Source organism: Anopheles moucheti, chromosome 3 (assembly GCF_943734755.1).
Source record: "Anopheles moucheti chromosome 3, idAnoMoucSN_F20_07, whole genome shotgun sequence".
In the NCBI taxonomy this organism is placed as follows: Eukaryota; Metazoa; Arthropoda; class Insecta; order Diptera; family Culicidae; genus Anopheles; species Anopheles moucheti.
Window position 1 is genome coordinate 19570718 of NC_069141.1, and position 26967 is coordinate 19597684.

The 26967-nt window shown below is 41.7% G+C and overlaps 1 protein-coding gene across 1 annotated transcript in view; it reads right to left on the minus strand.

Moving 5' to 3' along the window:
• LOC128300609 (dual specificity calcium/calmodulin-dependent 3',5'-cyclic nucleotide phosphodiesterase 1) overlaps positions 1-24635 on the minus strand; it is a 124735-nt gene extending 100100 nt beyond the window's left edge. The window contains exon 1 of the mRNA XM_053036735.1: positions 24275-24635. Coding sequence (XP_052892695.1) covers positions 24275-24635 — 361 coding nt within the window. The remainder of the gene's footprint in view (positions 1-24274) is intronic.
• Positions 24636-26967: the final 2332 nt, after the last annotated feature.

Below are 26967 nucleotides of genomic sequence, written 5' to 3' on the forward strand. Positions count from 1 at the left end.
CACGCGTTTTTTTTTGTATTCCTCCCGTGTATTGTACGCCGCTGGGGCCAAACCGCTGTGAAACAGTTCTCTCTCTTGGAGGGTTCACGCACGCACAAGCGCGGTTCCAATTCAAAAGAGAACAGCATCTCTTTCTCGGCCAAGCTTGGATCTCCGCCTTTCGTGCGGAAAATGAACACCGGCGGTATGAGCCCGCGGATGGATGAGTGTGCGAGCGTGGCATTCGAAATGATTTGCTGGGGTGAAATGAGCTACTGCACCCTTCGGTGAGCTCCCCACTATGGGATGCACAGAGAGAGAGTGAAGGTCAACATTTGTTTTAAAACACAAACATGCGTTGTGTATTTCTTTCCCCGTGCTGATATGTGATGTTTGATTTAAAATATTGAGTAAACTTTGCATTACTCAGAAGGTTTACGAATTGTTGAACTGTAAAACGATAAATGGTTTTGCCATTAGGTCATGAATTTTTATTTCTACGGCATTAGTTTTTGCTTTCATTGTAAATACAAATTGATAGCGTAGACACAAAAATTGGTACCTATGGACATGACTTAGAAGCAAAATCGGACGGCAACGACTATAAGGCCGAATGTTGACCTAGTGAAATGAAATCAGCAGAGATACATTCATACCAAAGAGTGAAACTGAATTCTACGAGAATTGTGTTTCCATTTCCTGCTGTTAAAACTTATCTCCCATCTTTCACAAGAAGGTGCTACTCACGATACAGCTGGTTGACGTATCGCACACCTTTACTTAAAAACATAACGTCACGTTAAATGACAGTTGCACAAAAATAAAACACGACGTATTGAACCATTTTAGGCAAATTTGTGTTACAAATTAATAAGCCCCCCATAAATAACACAATTGATGCTGGCAGACAGCTACCATCGATTTACACTGGTGGCTTAATTAACAGTGAGTGTTCAAAAAGCAATAAATGCATAACGGAGTCGGACTTTGGAGTTCCATACATGGGCGCACGTTGTTGCCAGAGGGCGCCATCTAATTGACTCCGGAAATAACCACTTCGTTTTACGTTTTACGTTCGCACGATGGACTGGAGATTTGTTGGTTTGATGAGGGGTACTAATTTCGATGTATCAAATCGGTTCAGGAATTCTCTGCGGTAATGAAGAAGTTTTTAAGAAAGGTTTGAATAACAGGTGGGCTGATAATTGTTTGGCCTATGACAGTAAAACACTTTATTTTGGCCAAATTATTTTTTTGTATTCGACATACGTCCCTTCAAGGGCGATACACCGATTTTAGCGGTCTTTAAATTTTTCGATACCCTTTTTGTAGTAGTATTTGTCCTTTGCCTCAAAAAACGTCTTTGTTTCGGCGATCACCTCTTTATCCCACGAAAATTTCTTCTCAGAAGACATCTTTTTGGTATCTGAGAAATGGAGTTAGTCACTGGGAGCCAGATCTACGAAATACGGTGGGTGGCAAAGCATTTCGTAGTCTAATTCATGAATTTTTGCCAATGTTTTCACTGATTTGTGGCACGGTGCGTTGTCTTGGTGAAGCAAATTTTTTTTCTTCAAATGTGGGCGTTTTTTGGTGATTTCGTCCTCGAAACGCTCCAATAACTTGATATAGTAGTCGCAATTAATTGTCTTTCCTTTCTCAAGATAGTCGATGAAGATTATTCCTTGCGAAACCTTAAAAAACTGAGGCCATAACCTTGCCAACTGATTGTTGCGTTTTCCCCCGTTTTGAAGCAAATTCATTGCGTCCAGTCCAGACTGTCTTTTGGACTTTGGAGTGAAGTGGAGAAGCCAACACTCTTCCACAGTAACATATTGACGCAAAAACTCGGATTTATTTCGCTTAAACAGCTCCAAACACAGCTCCGAATCATCAACTTGTTCTTGTTTTTGTTCAAATATGAGCTCGCGCGGCAGCCATTTTGCACAGAGCTATCGCATATCCAAATACTCGTGAACGATATGTCCAACACGTTCCTTAGACATCTTTAGGGTGTCAGCTATCTCGATCAGCTTCACACTACGGTTGCTTTTATTAATTTTGTGGATTTTTTTAATGTTCTCGTCAGTAACCACCTCTTTTGGGCGTCCACTGTGTTCACCATCTTCAGTGCTCATTTTACCACTTTTAAATTTAGCATACCAATATCTGATGGTTAATTTTGGTAGAGCAGTGTCCAAAGACTCTTCATCAAGCCAATTTTTGGCTTTAACTATATGTTTCCCCTTCAAAAACTAATATTTTATCATCACGCGAAATTCCTTCTTTTCCATGATTACTCAAAACACAAAAGTTGCGTCACACAAAATGCTCTAGCTCATTAGGTTGTGGCCCGAGTGCTGTCAAATTTGGACAGAATTCGTTTGAAGGTTGCTACAAACGAAATATGATATGGATAAAAATCTTCTAGCACGATAAATGTGTTAGGCCAAACAATTATCAGCCCACCTGTTAGAAGCGAACGAGTTATGGGAACACCCCTCCTAGGTGGATTAAGCTCCAACCAGTACAACCTGCCATGTTCGCGCCTTGCTTTAGCATAGATTTCATGCTTTAGTTTGTGTTGCTTTTTTTTCACCTCCGTTCGTTTTATATCTTCACCCAAACCTGTCTCAATTTCTTTCTTTCTTTTTCTTCCCTTTAATCTCAACTTCAGTCTCCGTATCGTTCGATTTTGCATGCTGCTGCTGCTGCTACCACTGCAGCCAATGTTGCTGATGGTTTTGTTGTTGATTGGAACCGGGAAAGCGAACGTTCGCCGACATGACATAACTGTAACATGCGCTTGAGTTACGACGACGGCACGGCATCATCGAGTAATAAGCGCACGGAGATCGAAGTATGGCCAGGAGATGCAGGAGCAGCAAAAGATACATAAAAGAAACGAACAAGGTCGCCGAGAAGGCGATAGCTCTCGTGGTGAAGCTGGAGATTGTGGCAGGCCATGGGTTGTTTTATGCGCCAGTGAAGCTGAAAGGCTGTAGACCTACGTTAGACAGGGAACAATAGATAAATGAGTTCCCGGAGGATGTGACGATGGCTTGATCGAAGAGAAGTGAATTCTCTGATGAAAAATGAATTTCTGGTTTTCCGAAAGTCTTTTAATTTGTGTCCGTCATTTTATGATTTTATCAGACTCTTAATGAAGATACTAATTTTAAGAGGTAAGCAGCTGAATTTTGACAGAATTTAAAAATCATGTTTAACCTCCATAAGTGCATGAACTTTTATGCTGCACTGCCCGAGAGCGTAGCATAATGTTCTCTCGCACACTGTGCAAACTGTTCATTCGAAATGAACCCATTTCGTTCGGATTTTTCCCCGAGCATGCAGCAGGTTGTTGTTTCCCATTTTCTGGCGCAAATCGTGTATTTCCAGCAGCATTTTTAACCGGGCCCGGGCCAGCCAGATTGATCCCGCTCTGGCGCACAACAGTCGGCGCAAATCATATGTTTTCGCAACATACCCTTGTCCTGCTTCAGCAACCAGCACTACCAACCAGCACTGCTAGGGAAATCGATCGGAACTGGACCCGCGCTGCGTGGAAGGAAGCGTGCCTCGGGTTTCCCGTTCCCGGATGGTTAATATGTTTGTTCTTTTTCCGCTTTGCATCACTTTGATAGTTTGGCCAAACTGGGGGGACACGGTTGTGGTGGGTGGAAAAGTCGGACGGAAGCCGGGTTGGTGGAAAATCGTTGGTTTTTGTTTGTACACCCGAAGCGAAGGAGTAGTTTTTCTTGTGCAGTATACGAATAATTAAGGGCAACTTTATCCAGCGCAAAGTTTACTTGGTGGGTGCTTTTAAAGCTTCAATCCGTCCCATTGGCTTCCGCTATGCTCCGCGCACGACACTGCACGACTTTAAAGCGCAAGAGTTGTGTCCGATAACCGGGCGGTTGGCGCAATTAATCGAAGACGAGGGCAGATTATTGAACTCGGTGGTTAAAAATAAATGATGATGGTAGAAAATCGATAAGGGATTTTACCCAGCGCAACATTATCGATGTAGCGAAGAATGTGTGAAGGGTTTCATAATTTTTTTCCCTCCGCAAAGATCCATGATGGAACCCAGCGCAGTAAGATTTACATTATTTATGCGTCGGAACAATGAATAAATAAACATCTTTTAATTAGTTTAGTATATCATCCGAGCTAGGCGTTCCGGTTTTCTTACCCGTACGAATAGTAGTTTAAGCGATCTTTTCCACTTACCTGGAACGGAATGAAAAGAATGTTGAGAATGATTAGTTGTTGTTACAATAAATTAACAAATATAAATAAAATATGAATTGTATCGTTAATTAACATGGTAAGTGTGTACAATAGCATGAAGAGCAATAAACTTTAACCCAAGCCAAAACTCCATATGTATTAAGTTTTTTTTCTTGTATTGAATTGAATATCATTGGCTGAAAACGTCCCATGATGAAGTGCTCCAATATTCGGTTGAAATTTGATCGAAGAACGAATAATTCTTTTATTTTCTGAACCTAGGACAATTTTATGTTAACAATCTTCCCTTAAATTATTATTAATCAACATTAGGTTAATAAAAAATTTGCATTTAAACAAACATTATCAAAATTCATGCTACTTCTGTGTTAATCCTCAAGAAACAGCTAACCAAAAATGTAAAAAAACAAAAATAATTTTAATTTTTTGTTACTATCAACCGTTATTCTTCTTTTACAACGGCCCACTCAAAGTTTACCGTCGATAAATCTCTGCGCCGTTCGCAATAAATATTTTCACAACCACACAAAGTAAAAAAAGGGGAAATGCTTTTATTGATGACATAATGTTGCGCGGTGCAAGTGCAATTATTCAATTTCACCCTTGCGCAAATCAATTTGAGGCAAATGGGTAATGATAAACATGAGGGAACATTGAATTTACGGTACATGGGAAAGACGAGCGATTGCATTGCTGTTCACTGTGCACTCACGATGGAAAGCAAAACCAAGGGGATGAATATTTTTAGTAAATGTCATTAAAATCTTTCAGAAAATTTCCATAACGCTCGTATGAACAACATGAACGGATTGTAGCTTTTGTTTTTTTCCATCCTTTCCATCCGTAATTTAATGAAACTAAAGCACTGTACCCATGAATATATCTAAAGCTAAAGCAATTACAATCACTATCCCAACTTTTTGGTTGCTTTGGGTGTTTACAGTGTGATGGAGCATTTTGTACTGACTGTACTTCCTTCCTGTCTACAATAAAACACTCCCGAATGGGCGACCGCACACCGTCACACCTACCGTAAATGTGATAAATGTGATCTTCCCCGCTCGACGGTGCCAGAACAATTTTTTGTGATTTCTGACGCACGATGCACTTCCTGCTATTGTTGCATAGAGGTGCATCGCAGCAGCGTGGCACACTGCCGGCAACGGTACCGGTGTGCGTTCCTTTGGCACCAGTTCCTTTGCGCGTGGTGGCTGGAGTATCGCTGATGCTGCTGCTTTTGACAGCGCTTATGCAACCATTGCCTTTGCCGTTGCTGCTGTCCGTGACGTTGGTTTCGTTTTTGTCGCCGGTAATTACAATGTCCTTGCTGCGACACTGTTTCACTCGCTTGGGCATTTTCGAGCCGAGTAGCAGGCACACGTTCTCGTTCGCTGTGTACTTATATTTTCGTCCACACGATACACTGAAATCACTGCGATCTTCCTTTGCGTACTATTTTGGTTTTTCTTCGTTCTATACCTTTACTGTCTTGAATGCAATTCCCGATCCTTTGTCCTTTCACAGCGCGTTGTGCTGTGTGTGAAGAAGCGATTGCAGCGGAAATAATGAAATCATCACCGCAAACTTATGAACCATTCGTATCGCACCGTTACCGTCTAAGGGCTGATGCGAGTAAGTAAGTTTATTGTAGTTGACTTTTTCAATTTGATTTTGCTATTTGGATTTCTTGAGCATCCTTGACATTGGCGGTGCAGCATAAAGAAGGAGTTGTAAAATCGATTGCTTCGGAATCGAAGTTTATTGAGGAATGTTTTTCTATGTGATTACACATAAATCGTTTTCCATAATTATGGGAAGGAATGATTAATAAAATTGATTGATAGCTTTCAATTGAAATTTATCGATTAAATAATATCAACCATGCCAACCTGGAAGCAATTATTTGTCTGTAGATTCATGAGCATTTTGTTTTCCTTTCCATTGTTAATATTATTAACTATTATTAGCTATAACGAGCTACAACGAAAATAAGAAACAAAATGTGTATTTCTTGTACAGTGCGTGCCATAACTATACGGTGATTTATTTTTTTTATGTAAGCTAAATAAGAAATTATATTGACTTTCGAAGTTGTTATGAATAGTAACTCGTAGGAAATAGGAAATTCATATTGTTAGTCGAAGTAAAACAATATGAATTTCCATGGTTTCTACAAATTCACACTCGCGTATATATGACACATTTTGATAGATTCTTTTAACAGGTTTTCAACGCTATTTGACAAACTTGCGCAGCTGCCAAGGTAAAGTTCGTTTAATAATATTGATAGTTTTAAGGTACTTTGAGTTATTAATTTTTGCAAAAGTTTTTATTCCGAAATATTTCTTCAACTTTGTCTGCTGCAAAAAAGTGAACGCGTGTAGTTATGTTGAAGACTCTAACCGTCGCAGATAGTAAATTAAAAGTATATTATTCTTCGGTGGTTAACAATTCTTTCTTTGTTTGAATACATTTCTGATTTTCTTCCTCAAGTGCGACGACCAACGTCCCTAAGAACGACACAGTTTCTGGAAATATTCTTTACGTTCCGATGGTAAAGGCTTCCACATTGCCGTACTTTTCCGCACATTTTTCAACACAATTTCGTTCGCCTTTCGCACGGTCCATCGTGCAACAAATTACTTCACAAGGAAAGCCGACGATAGTCCACAACGATTTCGCATTTCGTTGTGTGCGTAGAAGACAGAACGGAGTACGCCGTCTCGAGGGATTCAATTAGTCCCGAAGAATAATCGAGTTTGTTTGGGGAGGGAGCAGCATTTTTAACAAGTTTATTACAGCGAAAACGCGCACACGATGCAAAAGGTTTTCACCCGGCAGCGAGATTGCTAAACGAATTTTCACACCGATCGGCCAACCAATTGGTAGCGGACCGCACTGCGTCGAGCAGCACCCGTTTTGCCGAATGCTTTCGTTTGGGTATGTTTCGCTGACTTGACCAATTTTTCTGGCATGTCGCATGGGGTCAGTAGTCCTTGGCTGACTCGAGCGTGCCGCTTCGTACCGATCGGACAGAAACTAATTATTTGATTTTGCGTCGCTCGCGTTTCACCACCGCCCAGTCCAGCGCTGGCCGTATTCAATGAATTCAGGTATCTGTTTATGCGGTACGCGACGTCGTTCGATGAAGGGGAATTCGGCCCGGGCATCACATTATCGGGCGCGTTTGAGCTGCGGCCAATGCTTGGCGGTTGTGCAGTATGCATGCCGCGCGCCGGGCCGAGCGGTTTGGTGAAATAAATAATTAAGAAGTCACCGAATGTGGTATGGGCCGGTTTCAGGCGAAGTGCAGGCGACGTTTTTTCGTACACTTACTGTGGCACATCATTAAAATGCCTTTCGGTTCCCTTCCTGGCCTGGTCTTTTGGTTTGGTTGTTAGATACGGAACGGTTGAATTGTGTACGCGTTGGGAATGTATTTAGATGCAGAAAAGGGAGCTTAATAATGGTTGCATCGAACTTCAAACAAATGAGCGATTGGTGACATTCAAACGTGGCAAACGGAAAATCACGATAATTAAGTTTTTTTTTCTAGTATAACTAACTAAGAAGACTTTGCAGGGTAAAAAAAATATTTAACTCGAGAGTGAAGTGTATGATTCGAGTATCGTTCATTGGTGCATCGATGGCAAAGTGAAAAACCGCCTCAAACTATTGAATTATTTCACAAACATAAATAAAATGGAAGAAAACAAAATATTCACACGACTTCATCTGCTTCACACTAAAATTATAGAGCCAGCATTTTAGCTAGTAATCATATTAATAGTTTTGGTCTGTATGATGTCGATTGTTTAGTAAGCATTCAACAATCAAGCTAATCAATTTTTTTGTTTAATAGTGAATTAAAATTGTCTACTATTAAAAGGTTAAAACGCTTAAATAAATGATGTGGACAACATCGTTAGATACACTTTTTTAAGCCGAGCAGTAAGAGCACATTATGAAAATTCACCTCACGATACATAACGATGCTTTAATGCAAAAACAGGGCGTACACTAGGGCAACAATGTTGATGATAGAATTATTTAATGTCGAAAGAACAATTTTGAGCAGGTTTTCTTTTTGTTCGTCTTATGCGAAACAACATGCACATTACTGGGGAGGGCCCCGATGTGCCCTTGACGTGGGAGAACTTGTTTGGCAAGCCTTGCTAATTGTACTGCGCTGCACAAAGCGAAACTATTTAGATACATCACACCAAACAACACTAATGCACACAGATGGAAAAAGGGCAAACAGCAGACTCACACGAAGTAGAACGTTTGCAAACGATATCGGTATCGAAGCGCTGCAAATTAACTTCACTAAATCCCGATGCACCAAACCCGGCCCGGAGTGTGCAACATATAAAAACCGCGGGACCGTGTACCAAAGTGCGCACGAGTTGCGTTAAAAAGTGAAACTGAACTTATCTCCATACAACACAACACGGGGGCTGCTCTCGGCCACGATCAGGTTCACGATCGAGTGGATCGAAACGAAGTGGCATGAACGGACGACCGAACACACGAGATGATCGAAACGATCTTATTAAAGTGGCAAAGACGAGGTGGCGTAAGCTTTTCGGTTTAATGATGTTTTGCGCTGGTGCTGCTGCTGCTAGTGTTGGTGCTGTTGGTATTGTTGTCATTTTTAATGCCTCCGCCAACATCAACCCCCCCCCCCCCCCCCATCCATGCAGCCCTGTGTTGCTCCACTGTCTACCATTGTCTGCCTAGACCGTCGGAGCAAAAGGGTGTCGTGCAAACCCCCCGAAGCTCTATCAATTCATCATCTTTGATATGTTAACCCTTGGTTTGGCGAATGCGATAAAGTGACGTTTCGAATTTATGTTTATTATTTAAAATTATCTGAAATTACATTAATTTCCTCTCGAAAGTCCAACAAGTAATGGGAATAATATGCCAGGGGTAACTAAGATGAGTAAAGCTATAAAAAAAAACCGTCTCCATCAAGGGTTAATAAGTGTAAATCGGATGCTGCAAGCTTAGCCGGCGCACTGCACTGCCATCGCTATGGCGGTGTTCACTGAAAGGCACACACTAGGTGGTACTGTCGGGCAGTAAGGTTAAGTACCGGGCATACCGTTCTTCGGCAACTGTGGCTTTGGCGTCTGCGTAAAGCGACGCCGGCGTACCTTACGCGTGCGCAGAAACACTTGCGCTTTGCTCGACCGGAGCCCGTTCGAGTGCTTCCCACCATCGCCATTTCGGAAAACTATTCGGCCGAGGCACGCACCGGTTCATGTGGGAGATGCAACGTAAACAAAAAAAGCAGAAAGAGCGAAAACAAAAACACAGCAAAATAACAACAGCATACACAATTTCAATCACGCACCAGCACCAGAGAGTGTGAAGGCGCACGCGAACATGGTTCTTTTACTTGCGCAAACGCACGCAACGGTTACCGGATGGGTTGCGGTGTGCGCGCACTGGGTCACCTGGTGTGGTGACGCAGCAGAAGCGATGTACACCTTTTGTGTACCATTTCCATTCTCGTGTTTTGATTTGTAGTTTTTGTCATTATTTAACATTTATTAAATGGCGCACGAGTGCACGGACATTGGTTCTCAGTAAATGGTCCGGTGTTGATAGCTAGTTTACTATCTTTGTTGATGTGTTTAGCACTGATGTCGCGCGTGGGATTATTAAAATTTATATATTTTTTATGAATTCTAAAATGCTTTAAAGAACATTTTTAGTCTTCTTTATTACTTTTTCTATTTTGTTATAAATGTTATTTCTAATATTAGAAACGTTTCGATTAACTATTTTTGTTTTAAAATTTGTTATTTATTACTTTTATCAACACACTGTAAAAGTGTTACTCTAATAAATACTGGGGAGTGGCAGAGCACAGTTTATCCAATCGTACTCACAGTAAACCACAAACCACAACATCACACGAACGAATCGTTTACCTTTTTAGACACGGCAGATTAAAATGTAGCGGTTCTAAGGCCGCTCCGACAAAGAAACGCAAGGAAATGGTTTTGAGATGGGGGCAAAAAAAAAACCATCATCACCCAGCATCGGTGAGACAGTGATTGTTTCCAAGATTAAGACACACCGAATACAGCTATGCGGCCGGGTAATGTGGAACCGTACCCAACTAACTGCAACAGTTTCATTCCTTTCAAACCTCACGCAACCGGAGCCGCACCCGGTTTGCGATACTTTCGGGTTGCCATCGTGACGGGAATGCATGCTGCGATCGAGGGGGGGAGGTTTTAGTTTTCTGCTCGCCTTGCCTTGTGTTGCGGCTCATAACACGCACATTAATGTTTGTGCGGGCAACTAGTTGCACCGTTTGCCCATTAGGACGAGTTCCGAGTCAAAACAGCGTTTCGGAAAGGGGCTCCCGAAAGAAAAGGCCCGAATGTACGGCCTGATGCCGGGTTTTTTTGTAGTCGCCCCCATACGGTGGACAGCTCCATAGGTGAGCACAAGCCTTATTCAGTGACGTTCTGCACCAGCTGGGAGAGATAATGTCGCGTGGCGAACGCGTTCGGTGATCGCCCCGTCCCGTAGTAAGTGGTGCTGTTCGTTCCGTTTTGCTTGACGCTCGTGTGCGGGTAATGAATCAATTTTTCATTTTTAAACCATCCGTACGGGCCTGGGGACGTGCCATGTACGGACGGACGGGGAGTGCACATAATCTCACCGCAGGGTACGTGTGCCAGAGTCCGTTTGCAGATTAGCACATATTAATTAAGTCTGGCATATTGTTGGCGAGGCGACTTTTTGATCCGGTTATGGTGATCGATGTACGCGAAAATGTGGTTGCTCTTTGATGCACTTTGCAAATCGACCAGCTAACCGAACGGATTAATGGACGTGGGTTTGATGGAACAATGGAGTACCAGCATCGGAGGGCGCCGGTCCGGGTGTGAGTAATGAACGTGGTTCGAACAGTGACACCAGTTGAAACGGGATTAAAATTAACTGTGATGTAAAGTTCGATGCTCTTTTGCAGCATAGCTCTATTAGAATGCTAGTGATTTATGGTTCAAAAACTGCTCTAGCAGAGGATATATTGAATGCCGATTGTAAGAAGAATGTCCGCTCGAATCAACACTCCGATGCGAGATGTATCCTTGGAAAAGCGCACTTTCCGCTGGATATTAATAGAAACACTTTATCAAACACCATTTTCTGCCCCACTAGAGTGTGTGTCCCTTTCCGATATGATCGTTGACCCTACTCGGACAGCATCACTCATTAGCTTTCGATCGATGTTCGGACTGGGTGTCGCATGTGCCGATACAATCACGGTGTCGTTACGCACACCTTTTGCCATTCTTTGACAGCGCTCGATAGACAGATTAGTTTCGATAGCGGATTGCTGGGCCAGGCCGTTGATACATTGTGTTCAGCGCCTGGCCTAGGGTCGACCGGGTCGCGTCGTACACAGTGCGTCTGAAACCAATTAAACGTCAGCGCAAAGTTCCATTCGGATGGGGTTTTCCTGTGCAATGAATACCCTGTCATTTTTATGCTGTCACCACCTGGGCTACCTAACGGAGGCTACTCGCCGTCGAGTGTCAAGTGGACCTTGGAAGGGTTGTTTGTTGTTTCTGTTTTTTTTGTTTTGTTTTTAGTTCTTCTGATCCGGTGTGTTAGGCTTGGAGGGATTAAAGGGTTTGGTTGTGGAACGATTGTCGAGCGTATTGTTTTTTAACAGGTGCAAGGCTGTTAAGCCAAGGAGAGCAAGTTTGAGCATTTTTTTAGAGCTAGATTAGTCAATGTTTTTGGTGTGTTGTAATTGTGTTCAAAGTAAACGAAGGTTACATATTTTATAAGACAAAAAGAGCACTTGAAATATATGTTGATTTCGTTAACAATTTTTAGACATAAAATAAACTTTTAATATAATTTAAAAACTATCAATATGGTCTTTCAACTATGAAAACTATCTACAGCATAATTTTAAACAAACTAGAGCTACAAATAGGAGTCTATTTTCAGCATTAAGACAGCAGAAAGGTGCTTAAAGTACATCGGGAGCAAGGCATGAAGTTGGCTATTTTTATCATGTTCGTTCGTACCAGAGCAGCAGATCCCAAAAGAATGAGCTCCAGCGGCTGTGTCATTACAAAGTATTTTTCAAAAGTGACCTCTCAAATCAATGATTAGCACGTTAAATGAGTGATGATGATATGCAGTAACCTAGCCTTCATCGTACATGGAAATAATTAGTGAAGTGTGATTGTTTAAATGTTTCACATAAGATAATCCAATAATTTGCAGTCCTAAACAGGTCATGACAATGAATAGCCAAGACCACAGACAAAAAAGCATAAAAATCCATCTGCAATTATATTTGAATAGAACATAAAAAAAACTTTAAGTACTGCTGCACATGGGAAATTTTATCCACGCCTATGAAAGCTATTAAGTAAATAAAGGAAACTCCAAAAAAAAACCTGCAGACAATTTAATCCTTCTATTAAACTTAATTCTACATGAACATGGATAACCCGTCCGTGTTGAGGTGTTTCTGTAAGGCATGTTCATGTTAATCCTTTCAATCGGTAGCAACCGACCGACAAAAAAGGGAACTTAATTGCTAACAAATTACTACCCCGTTGTGTGTGTGTATGTGTTCGCTCCCAACATAATGAGTGCTAAACAGCCGACAGCGCATCATTTTGTGTGTGTGGCTGTTTTTTTTGTTGTTGGTTTGCTGCTACTGTCCGATGGTGTGATTATCTTTTCAAATAATCTGCTTAAAACATCTCTCCCGCTAACCATCTTACACGTGTTCGGTCGTAATCAGTCCAAAGTGACTGGTATTAAGCCAATTAGTGTCCGGCGATACGCAAAACATCGCTCCCGCCAACGTGCATGTCATTGCCCGGTGTGTGTCTTGTGCCCATGCTGTCCATGCTGCAGCCCGGTGGTGGTTCGTTTCGTTTTTTTTTCTCTTCGCGGTGGATTCAGTTTTTGCTCACTTCACATACTCACACACGCCTTGGTGCCTTGGATGCTGCAGCAGGCCAGCAAGGAAGATCGTCTGGCTTTCGGAAGGTGGGTCGCACGCACGCACGTTCGCATGTAAATCAAGCATGCACGCAGTAAGGCACGCCGCTTGTTCCATGCCGTGTTGAATGTTTTGTTGCTGTATTTTGGTTGCAGTGCGAAGATTGTATCTGTGCGTTTTTTTTTCGATCCGGTGCGTTTACTTCTTGCACACGCAAACAGGGCGAAGCTTGTCGAGGAGGGTGAGAAAATAAATATTGATGAAATATTTGCCTTCTCGCTGCAGTTCGCACTGCCAAACCGGTTTGGGGCAATGCCGGTTGCAGTTTCGATATTTGCCCATTTTATTTCCCTTCAAGCAATTCTGACGGCACAACGCTGCGGTTGTGTGCAGTTTAAAGCCCACGGTAAAGTAACGCTGCCGAAACAACGTTCACTTGGCTTGGCAGTGCACCTTTTTTCCACGGGAATGCTTAATGTGTGACCGCCACCGTTTTGCAGACGAACGATCGAACGAACGATATCGAAATGAATCGAAAACAAAGCAGATAAACATAAAAAAATGATAAATGTTTAAGGTCACTCGCAAAAAAAAACGGGCTACCAAAACAGTGAGTTATGCTGCACAATGTCCGATGATGATAGTTTTTTTTTTGTTGGGTTTTGTTTCTCTCAGCTTTTGAGAAATCAACGCATGTTTCGCGAGAAATGACACGACTGAAAGCACTCGAACCGGTGTAATTGGTGGTGTTTATTTGATTGATTGTATTGATATTGACGTTCGCTCCTGTTTGTTATTTTTGCTGCGTTAACATGGCATTAAGGACAATAAGCAATTGTTTCATGTTCGCGGATAGTAATGAATGAGTTAAGTGGACTGTGTGATGATACGTGTTGCTGCTCGTTCGAGAGTAGCAGTGCAATTCGTACATTGTACGGTTTGCATTTAACTTCACCGCAATCAAGAAGGATTGCTATATCATTAGAAAGGCGCTGGATGATAAAGTCCTTAAGGTCCCTTTTTAGTCCTCTACATCGAGTCAAGTAACGGCGGCGTGGTAGGCCTGAGGTGAGTTAAAGTTATGGCATTGATGGTTCCCTCAAAACGATTTATGATTCTATTTTTTGTTGCTTTTCATGTTAGCTCTGAGGTAAGCACTGAATAGTTTAAGGTTACTATATTTAATAAAAAAGTAATCAAATTTATGAGAGTTGAGAAAATGGTATTAAAATCATCCCCTAAAAACAAAAGCTTTATGGCAGCTTTGGAGCTTTTATCGAAAGCTCTAACATAGGGTTGAAAAGCTTTTTTGGTTGTGTGTTTGTTTTCTTTTGTATTATTTTTTTTGTCTTCATCCTGATGCTATAAAGCTTTTATTGTGTTTTTTTTTGTGAAAAGCTCCAGAGCGCATCAAACCCGTTTCTCTCGAGCTTTGAATGATACACTCTCTCTTTGACCCCCTAGCAACTCTCTCACTCTCACTCTCTGGACAGTAATCATCACGGAAATAATGAAGCGAAAAATCGTAAGCGCAACAGGTGTCGTTTCGCGCTGCTTCCGTTCTTCGGTTCGGCTGTCCATCACCATGGCATGGGGACCGAAATCGGTGGAAAATCTCGTAAATCTTGGCTCTCCGAGTGCCGGTGGCAGTTTGACCTACGCGAGTCTGACCTAGCCAACTGGCGGGCCACGTGACAGATGGGCTAATTAGTTTTCCGCAAATGGTGCATAATGATTCTTCATGTGTTGTGAGCCGAGGCAATGGTCGAATGAACAGATTTATTGCAATTAACTGTTAGCAACCGTGAGATGCTGACCTATTGGAAGTTTTGGAAAAGTTCTTTACATTATGTTACACCGAAATTGTTAAAGAATGTACTTATTAAACATAACGTATTGTTTATAAGTAAATAGTTTGGTTAACAATGTATAGTTCATGAAATATCCTCATAAAATTATTTTCCACATTAAGTATCGCTTTTAATTGCTGAAGCGGATGAGTGATTGTAATAGTGATTTGCTATCCAGGATATTTGCAACATAACATACTATTTTTAAAATGCATCAAATTTAATTAAAAAAGCTTAACATTTTCAAATTATAGCTCTAGCCGCAATGATTGACGGTTCGGACTCGGTAGAGAATTTCAATTAAATTCGTAATACAGATGGACAGGTTGTTGGCAGGCAATTCATTTCAAACCCCGGGATGATTGTTGTTTGGCCAGTAGAATGTACAGCGAAAAAGTCTATGAAAAGAATCTGATAGAAAAGTGCAGGCAAGTAAGCTATTGTTAAAATAAACTTGCCTTGGTTGGATTTCCATTGTGAATAGAGGATGAATAAAGGAAGGAAAAAGTTCTAATTAAATGGCCGGTGATGGTTTACAGGCAATTGTGCATTTATAAATAGCCTACCAGAACTTACAGGAATCATGAAATTTGTTTCAGTGAGTTTAGTTTATTGTGTTTCTAACTATTATTTATTCTCAGAATCAATTGCAAGAGAATGATGAGCAGAATCAATTAGTTCACACATCATTTATCATTCACCTTGAATCGTAACACAGCAAGTAAGGGCAGGAAGTACGCTTTAACGACGTAATTAGCGCTCACAAACCAAAGTTTCGTTGATTTTATCAGTCTGTTGACAATGTTCATTTTACCGCCCTTTCAATGCTGCATCTTTGTCACGAGAAAATGTTCACCTTACGGTACGGAATACCAGATTACCTATGGTCTGGTTTTTGCTCGGTTGCGTCAAGTGGAAATCGCTGATGGGCCGAAATTCCACATCCGCCACGGTACGCCCGATGCACGTTTGTAGAGTACGCTGAAGTGTTGATATAATTGTCCCAGGGATGCCCTAAGGTCATTTTCTAGGAATGATGAAAAGTTTTCCATAATGATCACCGCCAGCATAATTGCTATCGTTTCCACGCACCGCACAGGAGATGGATTGTGGCGTGAACGAGTCGTGCCGTTGTTTACGGGCATGGCTTTATGACGAGCAACTTTTTATGTGACTTTTCAATTGCGTACGTTTGTAATTTTGCAAAAGTTTTATCTAGCAAATCGTACGGACATGGTGTCGAGTACTGGACGTGGACGTTTTGAACATTTAAATGATGTACGACGCAAGGCATGGCTAGTAAATGTAAATTGTAAGGAAATATTTCCTACGAAATGCCGCCGGCATGTGAAAAAGGAGTTCGAATGAGATTTTAAGAATACATTCGGTTCGAAGAAGTATCAATAATCGAAAACAGCCTCTGCTTCCTTACAATATTTGATGATTTGATGTTTACTTTTTGATTAAAAATATCAAACTGAACCGCTTCCATTTGTTCGTGTAATAGAATGCTTCATTTTCATACAAATTAAATCATTTTTTCCTATTAGTTCGAAACGAAAATATCCTTTGTGTGGGAATAAATTTCACTAGAAGGATCATGTAAAATTTTTCATAAAGAGGAAGCTTTGGGACCGGAACCGTACATCCCACGTGACCTGCTCCCAAAAAATACAATCTTTCGTTCAGTATTGTTGCCAATCATATCGAGGAGTACATGGAATTCCACTGTAACACGGTGCTCATGCTTCGAAATTCAATGAAATCGAAATGTATCTTGCGGTTTAATAGGAAAACCATTTCGTTTGGCTAATATTTGTTATTCGTTGAATTGATTTCATCATTCAATGTTCAATGGGATGCAAAATCTTTAGCTCCAACCACCAACCATTGTGGCCATTTTTACATCGTGATTTGATTGACTGGCAATATAAATATTTTATCGCAATAGATTCACATCCCCTAACAATGAGTAATTGCTTTGTAGGTGGATGTATGGAATGCTTTAAAAATTTTAAACTAAAACATGTGGCTGTGATTTACCAGCATACCTCATTCGGTACAAATGGATTCGGAAAGCAACGGACCGGTAACCTTGTTTGTCGGAATGACCACGGTCGCACACTTGACAGAAGTGTCCTGAAGCTTCTGATACGGCTTAGTGAGTTTGTAGCCCTGTGTCGCATTCGCCCGATTGTAGCTAGGAACAGAGGTTCACTCAGCTTCAAGTATGGTTACTTTTCGATGGCGCATAAGGAGCGTAAGAGAGAGAAAAAAAACCCATTCCAACAGCAAACTAAATTGCATCGTCGCACACTGTCGTTTGTGAGCTTTGCAACTCGTTTCACCGCAAACCGTTGGGTGCTATTTCACACGCGAAGATGACACGGCGAAACGGGTGCCTGGGATAAATGTAATATGGATTAAATGTTTCACTTAAGGATTATGCGCTCCATCCTGAATGTAAGGACCGGGAAAAGGAGAGAAACCCACAAGATGAAGCGGAATGAAAAATTGCCCTGCCAGGATTTACGGTACGGTATAGAGTGATGCTACAACAGGGCTCGTTAGGTTCCGGAATGGTTCCAGATGCTAAAAGCCAATGGGCACTAGCCCCATTTACACTGGATGGGTGGGCGCTTGAAGCAACCACGTTTCACGGTGATCGGGGGGAGACAAGACCGCCATGAGAATCCAAGGATTGCGACGTACCTTTTGCTCGAACCCGACTTTATCCTAGCAATTACAGTTTGTCACAAAACGTTTGAAAACCCAAGTTTAATGGTGGATCAACTGCACAGACGCTGAACTGCTGACTGAGTGACTGACGGATTGTCTGGCTCTAATTGCTGCCGGTGCTGGTGACCGATCATTTAATCATGGTTCAGGCTGCTTTTGCGCTGGATGAAAGTAACTCGGATTTGTAATGAATGCAACACAGTGGGCTTATTAGCAGTGCGGCCGAAAAAGGATTCTATTATAAATTGTAATATCTCGTCAACTTCCTGCTTGTGAAGCAAGATTTTAATGCTCATATTTCTGTTAATAAAGAAAGCTGCATTCCGTGAGCAAAAAATGTGTTTCTTATAACAAATTACTTCCTTTCGAAAGCAAAGTTATGGAACATACGCTGGGCGAGAAAAGAACTATTCGAAAGATTCCACAATGGCACAGTGAAAGTGAGAAAAGTGAGAAAAAAAGAACTCCCTCCAGAAATGGTGTCTTTGTTGTAAAAGTCTTTCACTTCTCTGGCTGAGTGCAATTTATTATGTGAAAACTTTCGCTTCATCGTGGCCATGAAAGGTCATAGAAATTTTACTACTTTTGATTGCATTCTTTTAGTTTCACTTTTTCCCGCACCCTGTTCGCACCGGGGCCGATGGCTTTAGAAACGAAAACAAAAGCACCGTTTTAAAATTGTCCCCACTGATGGAAAAAAGGAAGAGAATGTTTAAGTTTTTAAAGCCAGCAAACTTGCGAGTGGTTATAATGATAAGTTTCTCGCTAGCTGGTGCATTTATCACAACGCTAGCGACAATGCTACCGGTCACGTACAGTTCATGTTGCGACACGTTCCATTTCATCCCTTGTGCCCTGTTCCGGCAGGACGCTACGGCGCAACATAATGAACCTCGTCGGGAACATACTTCAGCGGTGAATTTTATCCTTCCGTTCTGAATGCGCTCCTTACATCCGGATTGTTGCGATTCTGTAGAGGTGAAGCTTTTTGTCATTTCTTTTGGATCAGTGTCATAGACTGGAGCTACGAAAAGCTGGAATAGCAACTAGCAACTTTAGTGCAGGATTTCCAACCGTTAGTGTTTCCGGTGTGCTTGAGCGTTTCCGAATTTGCAAATTAGTGCGTAAGATATCCTTTTCATATATTAAATATTAATCTTGTAACAATATTATCCAATTGTTATAAATTTTATAAATTGAGACATACCATAGGCTAAGTACGATGTATGATATGATAGTTGATCAATGAGATGCCTTACCTGCAATTAGAAAAGAATAGAACAATGTTAGCAATAAGATACTATAATACAACGACAAATCACTCATTCACATTCATTAGGAATAAGTTACTCATAGGAATAAGTGCCTAAATATTACTCTTGAATGTCCTGCATAACCTGACTAGCTTTGTTCAGTTTTATACAAAAAATATTACATCATCCTCCATTACTTCCCACATAAATTTGAAGCCCATGTTAGTCACTTTAAAACACCGAAAATGACTCCACTGCCTATCCCCATTAACCTTGAACATTTATCGACCAACAACCGGTTGACTGTGTGCACTGGGCACAGCATTCCATCCCATACACCGTATTATTCAACATTCATGTCATCCTATCGTGCTCTAATCGAGCGTGCAGTATCTTCCAACTGCAAGTGACCTCTCGGCGACCACGCGTTTGCAAGGAGGGCTCCATGTTCTGCGTAATCCTTTCAGTGGCAGCGACTGGGAGAACGGTGCCACTTCTCGGTGTCATCTAAATTGCAAACTATGGAATGTTTAATATAGAGCAAAGCTGTAAATAAAACAAAAGTTCTTCTATTCGTCCGTAGGTTCCCAACAATGGATGACTTTGAGCACATCAGACACCCTAGGGTAGAATTGAAAGAATTCTCTTCCCTCGCTGGTGCTGTGGTTTGGCACAAAAGGAAGCCCGGATGGTAGTGAGAGAGAGAAAAGACAAACGATAAAAGCGGCATGATATCCCTGGCTGGTCGTAGTTATCGAACGGTGCTGGGTTAGATCTCACCCTAGAGTGATGAAACCCTTGAGGTACGTAGTTTACCGAAAATACAGAGTCATGATTTGCATACAGTATTTCACTCCAAATGTGTAGAAAGTTCCGCTGCAGGGCACTGGCAACTTAACATTCAGGAATTAAATATTCAGGTAAAGTTTCTGTTGGGGAAAGTTAGACTAAGATATGAACAAAACAAGCTGAAAACATCTTTGGTGTCCAAAAAGAAAGACATTTGTTTTTTGGTTTAAAGGAAATGTCAGCAAAATTATCATAACAATGAATAACAATTTAAAATATTACATATAAGCTGAATGTCATTTTCAAAAGAACCTTGAACAATTAATAAAAATACATCCCATTGAACACTACATGGCTCCATGAACCGTATTTTGTCATTATTTTTCATTCTTTAAGACAAGATCGTGATTAATACAAATCTGCTACATCCAGCTTAACTTGTTAATTACTGTAGAAGAACTCGAGATGGTGCGCAATCTCGTGAAATAATTTGCTGCAAATCGCAATAAATCGTCGTGATTTACAAGCGCAACAAATTTAACACAAACGTACTTCAAACCATCCAACGCCGAGTTCGCTCTGCCAACATGAGCATCGCATCCGAGCACCCAAGGACCCATGCAAACCCGGTACATGAGACATACGTCCGGAGTGTGCGATTTGTGGGCACTGCTCGACCCAACCAACCGTGTGCCCATGTACGTGTAATCTATAATTTCATTCATTAAAATCACTACGAAATTGAATAACATGCACGTGAAATTAGATTTTCCCGCATGGGTACAGCATCCCATCCGAGCTACCGAGACACACAGCACGGTTGCAAACCCTGGGCAGCGAGGTTAGGGCGTAAACGTGCGACAGCATGCCGTCGAATTCCGTTCACCCGAAAACGCACGCCTCGCAGAGGTTTGTTTACACAAATTTAGCGTCAACCGTAACGGGAAACGGAATTCCTCCCACGGCCGGGTCGCATCGGCCGGCATCGAGGTACCTGGCGTGTCGTGCGTCTTCCTATACGGGGTTTGATTTTTCACCATGTTTGACACCAGCAAGCAAGCATGGTGCCAGAGGTGAGGCGGTTCAGTGAAGTGAAGAAGGAATGATATTTGTAGATCTTGAAAAGTGATTCGTAAAATAAATAAACTCCACAGCCATTCGGCGAATAGAGAGTCTGTTAAATGGAAGGACAGCTTTCAACATTATTGCATGGAGAGGAGTTAAGCAGGGATTAGGGTCAGGAATATTGAAGGGATTACGATCATATTTAATTGTTTTCAAATGGAAGTATGACTTTTAGAATTGTACTTTAGGCAAACATAAATAAAAATGAGTTTACATAGCCCTCTGGCGTTTCACAAACAGTATAAAGCTAACCATAATCAAATGCTTGACAAGTCAACATGTAGAAGTTAACATGTTTATTGATTACTGAGATAGTGTAGAATTTTTCAGTATATTGTCTTGAATTAACAAAGTAATTAAGAAAATGTATAACATTGACAAGATATAAAAATTTTTGTACAAAGGGACCTGATGAAAATATCTAGTCCACTGGTTGTCAGATTTACATTGCATCTGTTGAGTGATTTCTTAGTGCCTGATGCCTTCGAGAAAAATAAGTAATGAAATATTCAATTATTTTGAGCATGCTTGCAGTAGAACCCCCCCTTAGTTGCAATTAACGCAATTTTCTAAAACTGTCAAAAAAGTTCAAATAAATTCTAATGAGCTTCATTTTATCAATCAATCAATAATCAAATAGAGTAAGTTATTTTTATATGGTTAAAGTTCTTAAATGCAAGTATGCGAAATTTGATGCATTTCGGATAAAATATGGGCCCTAAATTGCTTCTGATCAAACTTGTGTTGTCTGTATAACTGCTAAATGAATATGTTCAAAAATGAAGGGTATTGAAAGAAGGAACAAAAATGAATGAATTCTCAGAAGAAAGTTTAACCTTTAAATATCCGGCATGGGATGCGGTTTGACGGGACTCGTTTCGTTTCACATTTGCTCAGTGATTCGTTTGATTTAGCACTGAGACGCATATCCTTGCCTTACATTTCTTTAAAATTGCTTTGAGCCTTTCTAGGTACTTGTATTCCTTCTGCCTATTTATCCAAAGTACTTTGTTTTGAATACCCCGTATTCTTCGCTGCTCGTTAACAGAAGTCAGTTTCTGTCAGACCGAAATGAGATTTGCTTACCACCGCAGCGGGTGGTGGACACATTTTTCATTTCATACACACAATGTCGTTTTTATTCCGCTCGGTACGCTTTTCGGTGTACATTCCTTCCCTTTTTTACCAGACGGCTTCAATGTGCATGAAATCGGTGCGCCTTTAGTTCAACGTTGTTTCTACGTCTCCCCTAGTGCCTTAGCGTTACACACCACAGGAAGTCGAGTTAACGGAAAGAAAATCAATATCCTAATCATTTTTGCTTATGTCGGCATCACAAGAAAAGCGGTGGCATGATGTGTAGACCGTGGGATCTGAAAATCCAAATCAACTGGCACGGAAGCTCGGTGGATGCAGTGGAGCTTTCGGTGAGCATACAGCGTCAACGCGCGATTGAAGCGATGAGATTGGTTTATTTTTGCAACTTTCATCTTCATCTTCAAGGAAGTTTTATGTCATATCAGTGAAACATTTGATGATTACGATTGGGGATTACTGAGAATCTCAGTGCATTAGTTAATAAGTGTAAAAGGATAGCCAACAAGAGCCTTGCAGTAGAATAGTACATCAACACTTTAATCATAGCAGTTACGGATTCCGCTTCAAATATACAACTGCAAACAGTTCGAAATGGGAAACCCAAACAAACGAACGGCAAACAAATTTAACTGATGATGATTGAGCAAATTATCTTCGACCCACGAGCTCGCGTGACCAGCGTGCGTTATAGATAAACAACGAGAGAAAAGATCGATACGGTTGGCAAGCGATTCAGACCAACGAGGAAAAAAAAAAGATACGGGAAAACCTCAAGGAAGCGGAACAAAACAGCCAACGGACAATGTTTTTCTTTTCACGGTGTGTGTGTGCGTGTATTTGTTCAGCCGTGTAGGGCTGCATCCTTGAGGCGTGTTCGCACTGTACAGTGTCTGTCGGTCGTTTGTCTCACGGACCGTCCGCCATGTTGCGTACACCATGTGCGATCGGTGTATTTCATGGCTGAGATAGCACCGAGAAGCGTTAAACAGCTTCCTTCCGCATTCGGCGGACTTGTTGACTGAGGTGTGGAAGTACTGGATGAGGCAAGAAAACGGGAATGAGTGATAACAATCGGATAACGATTTGATGGATGTGTGTCGACAATGTGCCCAGCTGTGTTCGGGTGCACGTGTATGATGGTAGTAGTGGTGATTCTACACACGGTTAAAAAGCGACTAGGACGTTGCTCCATTTTCCTTTTTTAAGGCTATTTACAATCAAATCACTGTGAGATTAGGTTTGATACATGGAAATTGAAGATACTCATGTATAATTGAATCAATTTTTTGTCATTTTGGAATAAAAGAACAAAAAAACATTATACAACTCAAATTAATTATGGAGCATCATCACTTCTCCAATGGGAAATTTCAAACATCTCAAACTCCTCCAATCGTCGGCTGTCTCAATCGACCGAAAGCAGCTACTATCACTAACAGCATCGCACCAAAGCACATTATCATTTTATTATTAGATTCTTCCTCCTTGATGAAGGTGTTTTGTGGTCCTCTGGCGTCATTAATAAAGCCCCAGGAGGGAATAGACAACAGCCAGATTTGTCATTTCGAACAACCTTCATTTCCCTGGGGAAACCATTACCAGGACACCGAGGCGTAACCGCGTCCCACGGTCACAACATCGAAAGCCCATCAGAAAGTCTGTTAGACATCGCCATTTGCCGGTTGAGGCTGGCTTCGAAACTTTATCTCACCCAATCGGTGCGTCACAGCAGGAGGGGAGGGCTCGAATAAAACTTGTCAAATATTTCCCCCTTATCCGGCGTTGAGCCTCAGCGCTTCTCACCTTTTCTAGACGGTGACGGTTATGTGGTGAATGGGAGAAAGGGGGCCTGATACCGGGCAGCGCATTTTCGATCCTAAATCTGTTCGTTATCATATCACCCCCTGTGACAGCTATTTGTTTCACCGCAAGATTAATGACGCCTTGGCAGTTTATCCATGGCCGGAACTTATCCTTCCATACGCTGACGTACCCTTCTCAAAAGTGAAAGAGACGCACGGCACGGCACGGCACGGCACTGTTTTTCTTCAACACGCACTTTGGCCGGTGCGGTGAAAATTTTACCCTTGCCCTGGAACTTACAATCCACTTCCCGGGCAACGCGTTCCGAAAGTGGCGGAACCCTTTTTCGGTGAAAGAGCACACCCAGCAATACTTACCTATGGTGTAGGTGTGTCCATCGATCTGAAACGTGGCGCTTTTGCACTTCTTGAACACGCGCATACCCGCCGTCTGGGAGGCGAACGGGTTCGATCCCACACCCACCGGGCGTGTGACACTTCGCGAAGGTCGCGAACTCATGGCGGTGCCCGGCAATGGGGCTGAGTACGCTGAGACCGTCGGCAATGATGCTGGCCGTGACGCAACCGGATGCGATCGATCGTACAGTGACGATCGATGGGAGCGGGAATCTTTGGTCATGGTTGTGGCGGCCGCCGTGGACGTGGTCGTTGAAGGTGGTGGCGGAGGCACTGACGAAGGATTATTACTTTTCAATGATTGATTGGTTTGGTTTGCCATCGTGTCCTTTATACACCGGCGCTTTGAGGCTGGTACTTCGTGGGTAAACTTAGCAGCTTCGTTCGCATAGCACACTGATTGGTGGCTCAATCTCGAAGCCGGTGGGACGCGTACGGTTCGGGCAGTTCAATACGTTGGGTCAATATTGATTGCGGCCGGCGTGGAGGTGGAGTCATTTTTACCACCTACCAGGCGTCTCCATTAAGGATTTAGATGAAGCCGTTTTGGTTGCATTAGAACGGGGTAAATGAACACTGCCTCTCATAATTAAGCACATATAACTAAGAGGATGCTGGCATGAAGGCATGTTAATTTCTGACGAGATGTATACTGCTGAGAACACGATTCACTTGGCAGCAATTCAGAAACACTGTTAGCCCACCAAACACATTTACGAATTATCAACTGCACGGTAGGATGAACTAGAAAGATATTTTAAGACGTCTTGCTGTTGCTCAGTATAATAATCAGAATCACCAGACGCACTGACATTTTTACTGATTTCACAATTTTACAAATAAATCCATTAGTGTAGCGTGACATTGTTAACAACATTACAGCAAGCAACTCATAAATCCCAGCTTACTTTTCGCGCAATCCCTCAAATATTCCATTAGTAGAATAACAAATCTCTTACTCGCTGGATCAGGTTGATGTACAAACAGAGGGATTATATTACTTTGCCGAATTTGACGGACTCAGTTGCGGCAAATAAATTCTGTTCGATTTGGGGTCCAATTGGCCCGGCATCTAAATCCACCGAGTGCAAACTGAGCCGTGCCTGAGCCTTTACCGAAAAAAATGGATCTTTAAACGCAGCGCAAAAGTAAATGAAAAAGTGTGTGAGTGAGTGAGTGTGGGAATGGTTTTGCTATGCTTCTTCTAGAATGAACAACAACAATGCCATCGGAATGGGATTCGTTACGCTTCGTGCAGACCAGGGACCCAAACCCAAGTGGAAGGTGGCTGGATTGGGCCGTGCGAGTTTGTCTCTGACTCTGAAGCATGCAAAAGCATCGATTGTTGAGCACGAACGATTGAGTCACAGGCCCGATGGTGTTGGTTTTGGTATTTTTATTTGCAGTTACGGTGCTGTATTCCTTCTTGAGTTTTTCGTCATTCCTCTCCGTTTGCTGGAGCAATGGAATAAATTAGAATTATGTAGGCGGAAGCGAAAGCTCTTGACATTCTTCGTTTTCTATTTTGAGCAATCACGTTGCGGTTTTGCGCGTTTATTCGCCTCCGCTTTTTTTTCTGATCCAGGAACAATTACATCATTGTTCCCTTCGAATTGGGCACTATTGTTAAGCCATCGATCGAATCGGTGTTGATTTTATGGCGCCTCTCTTGTCATGCGTTTTAATTTTTAACCGAAATTAACTGACGTAATTTACTGGAAGCAGAAACTGTAGAATACAATCGGAAGCTTTCTGAATGGAAAATTAATTTCATTCCAAAATGAGATCGTGACCAAGCATTGATTGATGAACGGGAAAGGCATTATGAATGTTCATAATTTCTAGCATGGCCACGCCATTAGTAGATTGTTTTCGTTGCTTCATTCAGATCATTTACAGTTGTTCTGTATAAAATGAAACCGTAAAAACGTTTCATTAAGTTTTTCAATTATGACTAAAAGCAAAATAATTTGTTTAATAGCTCTACATAACTATGCTAGGCTTCATCCCTTATATCTAATCTTTTTTTTGTTGGTTTTTCGTGCTACACGATGAACAGAAAACATCTGTTCGTTAGTCTCTTTTTCTGCGTTTGTTGCTTATAGTTTAGCTTTGTTCTTGTCTTTGAATGAAAAACATATCCGTAGAGTGAGACTGCGAAGTGGGTCAATTGTATATTTCGTACTCTTACTTGCTGTTCGTGCTCAAAGAAGTTTTTCTAATTCTTTACAGATTTGCAAATTATAATTTACTTCGTCAGTTACCCAACCATTTCATCTCCTGGTTTTCACCGATGAAAATTAATTTGAGCTGTGTTTAGCTAGCAACGTACTTACACACCCTCACCATAAGCGATTTAAATTAAAGATGAAGTGAAAACGGTCCTTTCTGCGCGTTGCACGATGAGATATACTACAGAACAAGTATTGACAGACTGAGGCAACGAAATGGTTGTAAGTGCGTGAATATTTTATCACGTAATCATGTACATTCGAGCAAAACTTTTCCAAGAACTGCTCTTCACGGAAAAGCAATCGCCTTTCAGCGCCAGTATTCGCATAAGCGACACAAAAAAAATCACACACACACACACACACTGCAAATACCTGAAGAAGGCGAGCTATCCACGAAGCCGTGCTGCAGGCCGTATAGCG